General features: G+C 50.7%; 2 protein-coding genes across 4 annotated transcripts in view; both read right to left on the reverse strand.

Moving 5' to 3' along the window:
- Positions 1 to 719, reverse strand: part of LOC123025896 (C-X-C chemokine receptor type 3-2-like) — a 2,406-nt gene extending 1,687 nt beyond the window's left edge. Inside the window, exon 1 of the mRNA XM_044435031.1 lies at positions 668 to 719. Coding sequence (XP_044290966.1) covers positions 668 to 712 — 45 coding nt within the window. The 5' untranslated portion in view covers positions 713 to 719. The remainder of the gene's footprint in view (positions 1 to 667) is intronic.
- Positions 1 to 11,547, reverse strand: part of LOC123025895 (C-X-C chemokine receptor type 3-like) — a 20,589-nt gene extending 9,042 nt beyond the window's left edge. Inside the window, exons 1-3 of one of the 3 annotated variants that reach the window (XM_044435029.1) lie at positions 10,939 to 11,547; positions 4,528 to 4,600; positions 3,106 to 4,410 (exon numbers count right to left, since the gene is read on the reverse strand). In XM_044435029.1, coding sequence (XP_044290964.1) covers positions 3,485 to 4,410; positions 4,528 to 4,600; positions 10,939 to 10,941 — 1,002 coding nt within the window. In that variant the 5' untranslated portion in view covers positions 10,942 to 11,547 and the 3' untranslated portion in view covers positions 3,106 to 3,484. Of the gene's footprint in view, positions 1 to 3,105; positions 4,601 to 10,938 lie in introns of those variants that run through there. The other 2 variants (XR_006415208.1, XM_044435028.1) reach the window with 2 other exon arrangements.
- Positions 11,548 to 11,884: the final 337 nt, after the last annotated feature.

Below are 11,884 nucleotides of genomic sequence, written 5' to 3' on the forward strand. Positions count from 1 at the left end.
GGGGTTAGGATGCTTGGGGGCAGTGGGGCAGGATCAGACGTTCCTGATCACTGGACTGGGCTCGGAATAAGCTGGAGAAGCAGGGTGGCTCATTCCGAGCCCAGCTGGGGGGCAGCTTGCAGCTCTGTCAAAGAGAGAGAGACAGAAAGAGAGGGAAACTGACAGAGAGCTTAGAGGTTTTGTATGCTCACCTGCACTTAAGGCAGAAATTAAACGTTGCCAGTTCTATTCTAGCCAGGAGTTGTGCAAGGAACTGAAAACCCCATGTCCTCAGGACAAAAAATACAAATGACCATATCTACATAATTTGCGTGTGTTCCAGAGTCTGTTTGTGAGGTGCCCGCCCCCCGTGGACGCTCCTATTTGTAAGAAAAGGAGGCATGGACAGGGAAGAGGGGAGGCACTGGATTTCTGGGGGAAAGACCCCCTCATTGGAAAGCTTGGGGAGCAGCAGGAGGTGCCAAGCCCCTGTGGGCAACAACCCAGCTAGCCCAGGGGAATCCTTGGGGGGGGGGGTGCATTGCAACGAGTGCCCATGGAAGAGCAGGGGCGCCCAAAGCTCTGGCCCCCAGGTGGAAGCATCAGGGCACCAGCGGTGGTGGCCCCCCGAGCCTGTCTTTGAAGAGAAGCGTGGCCCTCGTTACCAGAGAGAGTGAGCAGCACATACCTTGCCGGTCTCATAATCCACGTCCCAGAAAGAGGTGGTGGCCATGGCCGCTCCTGCCGCCGCTACCAAACCCTTTCTTCAAAAGCCCGCCCAGGTTATGTGGCAAGGCAGCTGTGTTGTGTTGCGGCCTGCCCCCTCCCCGCCCGGGCTTCCAAATGTGGAAGAAAGATCACTCTTATTCTGGGGACAGTCCCTGGCAGTCCCCCCCCCCCCCGCATTATGAAACCATCCCAGATGGGGAAGTAAAGCTGATACAGAGGAAGGGCAGACACCTGCTTGCGCACCTCCAGGGGCAGTTGGCCCCTCAGGTATTCTGCAGGGAAGGCCTGCCCGCATCGTCTTCCCTGCGACATCTCTCCCCCCTTGCTGCGGCTTGCAAGACACGGGAGGAGGGCGAAAGAGGTGAGGAAACCCCACTTCCTTTCACAGCAGCCGCCGTTCCACAAAGGAAGCTGTCCCTGCAGCCACGAGCTTCCCGTTGAATTTCGGCCAGCTTCTCTTCAGAAAAACCAGCTCCATTGGCTCTTCCACCCCTTGAGCTGTTTGCCTTCCAGGTGGGCTTGCTCTAAGTCACCTTACCCACCTGCCTGGCCACGGAGGTCATCACAGGTTCTGCACGGACATGCGGCCTAGTTGGACTCCACGCAGAGAAAAGCTGTCAGTGGGGCCATCCCGTTCCTTCCCCCTGGAAGTCGAACCCTTTCTGGTTTTCAGTGCCTCCTGGAAACACTTCTCTTCCAGGAAGGCTTCCTGAGCCAATCAGCCTCTTTTTAAAAGAACAGTTTTATTGATACAGTTGCATGGCTCTCACTCCCTTATTTGTTTTTAATCTGTTATTGCTCATTGCTCTAAATTCTCCATACCCAAATTTGGAGCAGTATATACATTTTGTAAATAAGCAAAGAACTTTAAGAATTAGTACCTGCAGTTCCATTTTCCCTTCTGCCCTCCTCATCCCCCGTTTCTTTTGTGTGGTGTCTCTTTAGATTGTAAGTTTGTGGGCATTTTTTATCGCTGGCATAGGAGAGCAGCTTTGGGGCCCTTTCAGCTTTGGGGAATTGGTGCTTCAAACTAGGCAGTGTCTGAAAAATGGGGACAGGTTAGCGAGGGTGACCCAGCTCCAGGCCCAACTCAGCTCATACACCTTGGGCATAAAGAATTTATATACACATCACCTTTCCCCTTCTGAACAGGTCCGGTCTACAAACAGGTCCAATTTCTTATTCTGCCTTCCTGTCTGTTCCATCATGCAACCACTAGGTGGTGATGTGGTACAGTGGAATTGCACAAACGCACAAGGGTCTCCTGTTTCATTCCACTCTTTCAAAGTAATACCACACTTTCCTTCATCTAAAAGAAGCCACAGAAATGGTCGCAACGCATAACAGACATGCTGGTAGATGCAAGTGTCGTCTAAAGCACTCACAAATTATTGTGAATGAGAAATTTCACAGTGCAATAAAGGATGCGCATAGGGAACCACACAGAGACAAGAGGGAAGACTGGCCAACATTTGTCTGTTGTTGTTGTTGTTGTTTAATCCTTATACCTTGCCAGCCTGCAGTCCAGAACAGATCCCTCCTGAAGGAATTTGACCATCAACCGGGGTGGGGGGGGGGATTTCCCAGCCGTGCCTTGGAGGACATGCACACTTCTAGAGACACATGTGCAAGAAAATCCAAGCTTACATGCACTGTAAGAGCAATGTACAGCCTGCAACATTTCCCAAGCTAGTGAAAACCTACACTCTTTGTGACTTACTAAAATAGAAGGATATTTTACATGTCTTACTGAAGGCATCTGGTTTGAGAAAGATATGCCTTTCTCAACCAAGTCCTATTCACATGAATCGGGTTTTGTGGAGGACATGTTGCTCAGGCACTCAGGATGCAATCCTGTGGCCTCCCAGTGCTGCCCGGTATGCATAGGATTATTCAGGGTGGCAGCTCCGAGCTGGGATTCCGAATGCCCCATCCCTGCCCTACCCTCTCATAGCCAGCAAGGAAGGAACTGGGCAGGCTGCCTCTCCGAGGTCGGAAGCAGGCTTTGGGGAGGAGGGAAAGGGGCCGGTTGGTGGGCGGAGAGGGACTTGGGCCAACAGCTTGCGCTGTACACAAATGGCACAAATGTTGCGGCCATCTTCCTTCTCCCTTTGCGGGGCACAAGTCCATGCAAGGGATGCACATGAGACTCCACGCTTGGCGCTTCTGTGCATCAAGGGCTGGAGACACAGATCAAGGTAAGACCATAAGAAGAATCTTTTTGGACAGAGTGAGGTCCATCTACTCCAGCTTTCTACTGTCAGCAGTGGAGAGCCCGAGTCTCCTGAGCAAGGAATGAAGGCATCAGCTGTGCGCATGTGCGCGCGTGCGCGCGCGCGCGCTCTCTCTCTCTCTCTCTCTCTCTCTCTCTCTCTCTCTCTCTCTCTCACACACACACACACACACACACACACACACACACACAAGCAGGTCTACAGTTCAAAGGTTCCACTTGGTGCTCCAACAGAAGACCAGCTCTGCCCTGCTCCTTAGGGAGCCCGAAGAAGCAGAGATTCAGTTCCGAAAAGAGTTACATTTGAAGTGCTTTGGATGTGACTTTCCAACCAAACAAATCAGAATTCTTCTTCATAGGGTTTGTGATGAGCAAGCTGCAAACCAAGATGCACACACAGGACCCACAGCAGAAACGTTCAAGAAGAGACTGGGCAGCCCTCTGAGCGGGATGGTGTGACTTGGTGTCCTGCAACAGCAGGGGGTGGACCTGCTGGCCTTCATGGCCCCTTCCAACTGTACTCTTCTAGGAGTCTAGGACCTCCTAGACTCCCGTATAGGAGGCTTCTGTGCTTCCAGACCAAGTGGAATCTTTGAGGTAGCCCGATCTCCTGGTGTGCTTCTTCAGGAAACTCTTGCTCACACAGCCTAGCCAGGCAAGCAGCTCAAGGAACCGGCGCTGAAACTTGACACTGACAAAAGCATAGAGCAGTGGGTTGAGGCAGCAGTGAAGGAACCCCAGGGTTGTGGTGACGATGAGCGCGATGTCCACCTCCTCCTCCAGCTTGCAGTCCCGCGTAATGACGTCGCAGTCGATGAGGGTGTTGATCATCTGGGTGAAGTGGTAGGGCGACCAGCAGAGGAAGAAGGTGATCACCACGGCCAGGATGACTCTGAGGGCCTTGTGCTTCTGGAAGCCTTTGGAGAGCAGGAGGGTGAAGATGATGTGGATGTAGCAGTAGGCCATGGTTATCAGGGGCAGCAGAAACACCACCAGCTGGTTCAGGATGCTCAGGGCAATCTTCCAGCCTTGGGCCGAGTGAGGGGGAAAGCTGAGGAAACAGCTGGTGATGTTCTGGCGAGAATCAAACTCCACGGTCAAGAAGTTAAAATCTGGCAGTGTGAGGAGAATGCAGAGGACCCATACGCTCAAGGAGATGCAAAAGATTTGGGAGGTGACGTTCCGGTTGTACATGCGGATGACAAAAACGATGGAGAGGTACCGCTCGATGCTGATGCAGATCAAGAAGATGATGCTGGCGTAGAAGTTGATCTTGAAGATGCTGCCCACCAGCTTGCACAGGAAGCCCCCAAAGATCCAGCCGTGCACCTCCTGAGCAGCCCAGAAGGGGAGAGTCACCACCAGGAGAATGTCTGCGAGGGCCAGGTTGAAAATGAACACATCTGTCCCCGGCAGGGCTTCCTTGGCTCGAAGCAAGACGGCGATCACCATGCCGTTTCCCCACAGGCCTGTGAGAAAGATCAGGATGTAGAACGGAGGCAGGAAATGCCGTGCAAAGTGCTGCATGGGGTTGGAGGTGCAAGGAGGGGCTATGCAGCAGGTGCTACCGTTGTAGTCATAATTACCATCGTAGTCACTGCCATTATAATCGCCACTGGAGAAGTTGAATTCGCTCAGAACAAAGGTGTTCCTGCTATCCTAAAAGGTGTAAAAGAGGGAAGACTGTTAAATGCCTGCCTGCCTTCATCGCTCTCTGTTCTGCAGGAAAATCAGGGTTTGCTCTTTGGACTTTCTTTTCAAAGCAAAACTCTTAAATGCAGCTGTGCACTTGTAGACAAGGGAACCACGGGTTTTGTTTGGTTTTGTTTTGTTTTATTTAAAACTTTTGTAGACCGTCCCATTACCAAAGTCTCGGGACTGTTTAACACTGCAAAATGATAAAAAAATTTAAACACAGCATCCTAAAATTTCGCTAATAATAAAACCCCAATTAAAACAGTCAGGTCTTAAAACATGGGGATAATAAAAAGGGTGTGGCCCGGTGCCAAAAAGAATAAAGTGAAGGTGCCAGGCGAGCCTCTGTGGGGAGCGAATTCCACAACTGAGGCACCCCCGCAGAGTAGGCCCAATACCACAACTGGGATGCCACTGCAGGTTGTGATTGCAACACGGACGCTGCATTGTCTGAACCCAGCCATGCTAACAAACCATGGTGAACAACCCACAGCTTACAACACATCAACAAACCGCGAATTCACTTCACGGCTTGTTCATAATTAACCAGCAGAGTGGCTGGGTTAGCGCAACACAGTAACTTATGCTTCCACAGCAACCCACAATTCAACCACAATCCACACTCCATCCATGAGTCAGTCATCCGACCCGGGATGCTGAGCCCGTGATGCTGAGGCAGCTGGGGAGAGCCAGAGCAGCAAGAAAGGAACTAAAGCCGATCATCCCGTGTTGCTTGATCCTCCTCCTCCCTCATCACCTTTTCACCTGTCTCTGCCTCTGGTTCTTGCTGCTGCCTGCTTATCTTCCCCTCCTCTTTTCTCGCTTTGACATCAGCATCGCCCTGGCCCATCTCTCCTCCCTTCTTCCCCCCACACTTTCTCACTCACCTCCTCTCCTGCCCGGCTCTGTTTCACTTTCACCCCCCCTTTATAGAACTCTTTCCCCCACATGGCTGCACCACTTCCTTCATGATGCGCAGCCGCCGTTGGCACACATGCTTCACCACTGCAAATGTGCGGTAAAACCTGACATACGGAACAAGCAGGACCTCCTTTGGCCCGTCCCGAAGCGCCCATCCCTGAGGTTCTGGGGCCGGCCCTGGCTTCTGGGCTTAGGGGGCCGTTGGGAGAGGGGGCCGAAGTCACGAAGAACCACACATCGGTTATCATGCGGCCCCAGATCACACGAGTGCAAAGCCACCAGGGGGAGAGTTGCTGTGTCAACTGAACCCTCTGTCGGGGGAATTGGTTTAGAAACCGCCACGAGCCGTGGCAACTCTGAGGTGGAGCATTAACGTCCCCGCAGCGCCGCATGTTGCACGAACACGGAGAAGTCGTGTTACAAGCCACGTTCGCGCTGAAGGGCTGAAGAGTCCTTGGAAAAGGAGTAAGCAGCCCCTGGCCAGGAGCCTGTAGCCAAAACCTGCCAGGACGGTGCCCAAGCAGCCCCTGGCGCGGTGGCCACTGGCTCCCCCCGCCATGCTGCTGCGAAGCCAGCAGAGCGAGCTTGAGAAGCGGGTTCCGTCAGGAAAGACCCCTTTCGCCTTGAACCCCAGCAGTGTTACCGCAGGATCACCCAGGCCCCCTGCAGGTACTCCTGACAGCGTGCTGCTGGGTGGTGGCTCTCCTCACCAACTACATGCTTTTAGAACATGCACAGAGTGTTCTATAGATTCTGAGTCGCATGGGCCCAGCAGCTGGGCGGTTGAGGACGAAATAAGGTGAATACAGTCAGAAGAAGGTGAGAGGACTGCACGGGGGCTCGACACAAGGACATTTGCTTGCAGGATATTAACTTAATGTTCCAGGGATTACTGTGAGTCTTGGCATGCAAATCCATATATGCCCAGTCGCCCCCTGAGATCGGCGGGAGAGGCCCTCCTCCGGGAGCCCCCCGTGAGAGAAATTAGGAGGGTGGCTACTCGGAGGAGGGCTTTCTCAGCGGTGGCGCCTAAGTTATGGAATGCGCTCCCCAGAGAGGTCCGCCTGGCGCCGTCGTTATTTGTTTTGCAGCGCCAGGCGAAGACCTTTTTATTTAAGCAGCATTTTAAATGTTAATACCACTGAATTTTATCTGGCCAGGGCGGCTTATTTTATATTGTGTGTTTTAAATTATTATGATTATTTATATGTATATTTTAACTTATTGGTTTTATTTATTGTTGTAAGCCGCCCCGAGGCTTCGGTGAATGGGGCGGCATAAAAATGTTTTAATAAATAAATAAATAAATAAATGAGGGTGCTTGCAATGCAGGCTGACCAGTTCTTGCTGACCAGCCAAACACCGGCCCTGGCAGCTTCTTGGGGAAGCCACCAAGTCCCACTTCTTAAAGCAACAGCAAATGTCAAACAGCAGCTGGCTTGCAAGTTTGGGTGCCTCCTTGAGAAAGAAAGGTGCAGGCAGTTTATAACACAAAGACAAACCAGCATCCTTTTTCGGCCAGGATTTAGCTGAATTGCCCCCAACACATCGGCCGATGTGCGGGGCATGGAGTGGGCAGCGGCTGTGTGGAGAGTCCCCGCCTGGCAGCTCCTCTCAGTGTCCCCGGGATGCCGGCAGAAGGACGGATGGGGGAAGGGGGAGGGAGAGGAAGAGGAGGAGGAGGAGGCAGCCCCCGCCCCCATCCCCAACCGCCTGCCAGACACAGAGGAACCCGCTGCATGTGGTCATGCTTCTAGTGACTCGAAAGTGACACCTGAGCCTTCAGAACTTCCTGCCGCCATCAGCTTTTGTATCTCACAGGTAGAACATCGGCAGTGAATCAGCTCCGACTCAGACCCGAGACAGAAAACTTTCCAGCATGCTCACCAACTCTTCCAGGAACCCTTTTGAGCTTTTCTTCTAAATGAGTTCAGTGTAAGCCAAAGGGTCCCCCTCCTTTTACTCCCCACAATTAATTTGACTTTCCCAGCCGTTCATTTGCATGAATGTACAGCAGAGCCTCCGAGTCCACGGCAGCAATTGATCAAGCCGGTCAAGAATAACGCCACTTGATTCAAGGAGATCTTGTTCTCCCTGCAGTTGCACATATGTGGGATCTAAAGAGACCGAGCGAGTGCTTGTTCTCAGCCAGCTAGGAAGGAGATCGATATCACAGTATCCGGAGTATCAAGGAATCCACATGATCCCTTCTCTGCCACAAAAGCAGGTTCAGTGGGTCAGGGGGCGCTGGCTGCCATCCGGCTTTGCTTGCCCAAAGATCCCTCTGAGCTATTAGGGTGGGGTATAAATGCAGATAATAAATAAAATAATAAATAACGATAGCCAATGCTGAGCACAAGCTGGGAAGAGCCCTCTGGAAAAGCCACTGCTATGCCAGATCAGCCATCAGCCAGCACCGGCGCTGGCTCCAGGGGAGTACAATTAGCAGGCAGAAACTGGTCGGTCTGATAGCTGCCCCTATTCAGGCAGGGAGAGAAAGAGGGACGGCCTTCCAGCTCCCCTACACTGCTCTGAACCGCCGGTGGCAATGATTACCATTTTTTAAGGACCTTACGGGCGGAAGGAGGAAGGAATGGAGCTGCCTGGGCAGCATGGCCCACCTGGGCAGAGACAGGGTGGCCAGCCCAGCTCAGCCTCCCGAGCAGTGCTGTGGCCGAACGGAGACTCCCAGGGATGCTGATGTGCCAGCCCTACAAGTTCCCATTCCCTTTCAGTTTAGCTGTAATCTTCACTACATTTAGGGGAAATTCAGGGAAAGTAGGCGATTCCATTCATGGTCTGCAGAAAACACAAAGAAAGAAGTCCTAGGCCGAGCCTGACACAAGATATCACTCGAAGCTAAGATCACCAAAAAGAGACTGTCACGCTTGGGCCATGTCATGAGAGCTGACTCACTCGAAAAGGCCGTCCCGCTGGGTGTGAGCCCCGGAGAAAGCGGAAGGGGCTGCCCTGGCGCCTATTGGCCAGACGCCAGAAAGAAAGACACCAGCCTGGACACGGCAGCCTCGATGGAAGTGGCGCGAGACAGAGAAGCACGGGGAGCGACGGTCCATGGGGCGGACAAGGGTCGGATACGACTGAAGGGTCGACAACGATGCCGAGGAGGTAACAAAACGCCTGGAGATAAAAACCTCTAGAAATGTTTGCTGGGATGGACGGACTCCCTGGCCTGTGTCGGGCTTCTCCTTCAAAACGTAGGTCTTGCGTGTGATGCATCCCACACGTCAAAGTTGTCGGACTTTACTACTGGCTTTTGCATCAGCTAGTGATGAAAAACAGGGATGAGAATAAAAGCCATACAAAAATGCGCCTTTTGGTCTGCCTTTTGCTGAAATGTAATGTTCTGGATGCGTTTTTCGATGTACACTTCCCCCAGCAGTTTACAATGCAGCATGATGTCTTGCTTTTTGCACACAATCTCCATTTTGTGCACATTTTCCCCAATGTGTACATTTTGTCCGAGTGCTGCCCCCTCCCCTGCCAACGCAAGCTGGAAAGTTCACAAAAATGCGAAGCTTGGAACGCAGTTCTGTCTCTGCTCCCCAAAGACAGAGGTGAGTGTTTGGCAAACCTGTTTTCAAAATGGCATATCAGATTTCTGGCCGACTTGTCACCAGGGATTTGTGGTTTCTCTCCGCAGCCCAACTGCTGAGGTTCCATGCACAGAGACCACTTTTGGGGAAGTGCAATTGCGAAGGGGCAGCAGCCGAGGATGTTTCAATTCCCTCCCACACACAGCCTGTCCCCGCAGAAGAGCGATCCAAAGAATGCCACCTTTCTCGGATCCAGGCCACCTTCCCTCATCCAAAGCTGAGCACGGCTTTATGCACCGACTATCCATGTCCAGTTTCCGTGCCACTTCTCCCCATCAGCAGCAGTACTCATCAAAACGAGGAGATTAAACGGGCTGAAAGGGGGAACTGTAATTTGCAATTTGCTGATTGGAATGCAAGATATTTTTCTTGCAAACTTCTGGAGTTGGTTTGTCCCGTCTTCAGAGGAAGTGTCATGTAAATAACACTGAATCAAAATTGCTGCACTGAAAGTCCCGTTGATTTTGATGAGATGATTCCGCTCCTGTGCCTCTTTACACTCGATCTGATTAAGACTTCATCCATATTAAGTATATATGGGATTGCAGCCTTAACCATATGTCACTTTCTCCCTGAGGGTGCCCAAGAATGCAACGTCTGTTGCATCTTTTACCGCAATTTTTTTAAAGTGAGAGAACTTCCCGATGGAGCACTCCTAGTACTAGAAATTGTAAAAATTGTGTACTGATCCCCTCCTTTCCTTCTTAACGATTTATTATTTTACGAGGAAAAATATGGGAGTAGCAGGAAAACACAGGAATGTCACGTGTGGAAGATAAAGACATTCAAACCCATTGCGAAATTTCATGAGTGAGACAGAACCGTTGCACAAGAAAAGCATTCTTGTCTCATGATTCCCATCTATTATCATCGTTTGCGTTTTCAAAATCCAGTAAGCCAAGTCTGCAAAAGAGGCGAAAAGCTATTTCTCCAAAATAGTAATCCATTATTATTAATACAAGTCCCCACATATTACTTGATTCATTTAAGAGTACCCCTGAAATTGGCCATCCGTTGAACTTCCATCCATGAATTTTGTCCTAAAATCAAGTTCTCTTCCTCAGGGCTCTCCAAGCATCTATAGGGTTACCCCATTTTTGTTTTTTTAAAAAGTCTGCTAAAAAGTCACCCTGTATCTTTTGTTACCTTGAGAGTTTCAAAACAAGCAAAACAACTCATTTTACAAAACTAAGGCAGAAAGCCTGTGCAAATTTACTCAGAAGTAACCCTCATCGCATTTAAAAGGACTTGTAGCCAGTCATTCATATGCAGGACCAGACTCCAAAGCAATCTCAGAACCACCTGATCGAACCTGGACATGATCCCATTGGCAAAGCCGCTTTTCACTCCAAAAGCTGTTCAGATCCAGTTCTCATTGCTCAAAAGCACTTATTAAAATCACAATAATTAAACCCAGTCTTTAATGTACCCTGATCTTCATTCCACTCAAAGAAGGCAGCAATCCATGGAGAACTGTTAACCCCCCAACCCTTTCTGGAAAATCACACTTTCTTCAATTAGTATTCGGGCACTTTTCAAAGTCCTCAGGATCATTTGGACATCGTCTCCAGGGGAGCAACATTAAAGGCAAGGCTCTTTGCTCTAATTAACATAAGCAACCTACAAAATAGCACTGTGACAAAATTCACATCTCCAAATTTGCAAGGGCAAACCAGGTTGACAGTGGCATGATCAATAGGTTAGGGGCTCCCCCCCCATCACAGGATTTTAAGCTTCCGTCATGGATCTGACCTGAGTGGGACTCACCATGCCTGGAGCGGAGCACAGAGGCTGCAAAGTGACGCTGTCCGTGGCGTAAACCCTGATCAGGGCTCAGTGCTCAGCGCTTCTCCCATTATGTAGCTGCCTGCTGAACAGGAAGTCTGTGCCTGGGTCAGAGCTGAAATACTAAGAAAAGGGAAACTGAAGCAGCAAGTGCCCTGAGTACTCCAGCTGAGGTTGCTCACCTTCCAGAAAAGGTGCGGAAGGGAGACAGGATAGAGGCAGAGGAAATCATGTGTGGCCTGGGATTTCTCTCTCTCCCTGGTACTTCCAGAACCCAGAGGGAGCATCCCACAAAGCCGATGGATGAGCGATTCAGGACACATTGCTGGAAGGATGCTTTTGCACCGCAGAGTTAAACTACGGAATTCACTCCCGGCAAGCCACAGGGATAGCTGAAAGGGGACTGGACACACCCATGGAGCAGAAGCCTATCCGTGGCTGCTAGTCCTCATGGTGACTCCCTACTTCCAGCATCGGGGCAGGGTGTCTAGGCACACCAGTGGCTGGGGTGGGGAACATGGGTAGGAGGGTGCAGTTACACTCATGCACTGCTCGAAGGTTTATTGGGGCAGCTGACAGGCCCAAATGCTGGGATGGAGGGACCCCCAGTCCAATCCAGCAGGGCAGTTTCTAGCTTCTTGTTTATTTATTTTTAATACTTACAGACCACCTCATAGCCCAGAGGGCTCTCTCAATGGTCTACAATAAAATACAGTAAGATCAACAGTAGCTATAATAATTCAGTCATTATTCTTCTGCCCCAGTTCTCAAGGAGTGCTTTTAAAATTCCCTTGGTATACTTTATCATATGTTGTGTATTTTCTGTTATGAGAAATATGGCTATACCATGGCTCATAAACTGGATGGATAAATCATTCAATCAATGAACAACTAGGCAAGGATGTCTTTTCTGCCAAAACCCAGCCTT

Source organism: Varanus komodoensis, unplaced genomic scaffold (genome assembly GCF_004798865.1).
Source record: "Varanus komodoensis strain SLA01 unplaced genomic scaffold, ASM479886v1 scaffold29_1, whole genome shotgun sequence".
Taxonomy (NCBI): domain Eukaryota; kingdom Metazoa; phylum Chordata; class Lepidosauria; order Squamata; family Varanidae; genus Varanus; species Varanus komodoensis.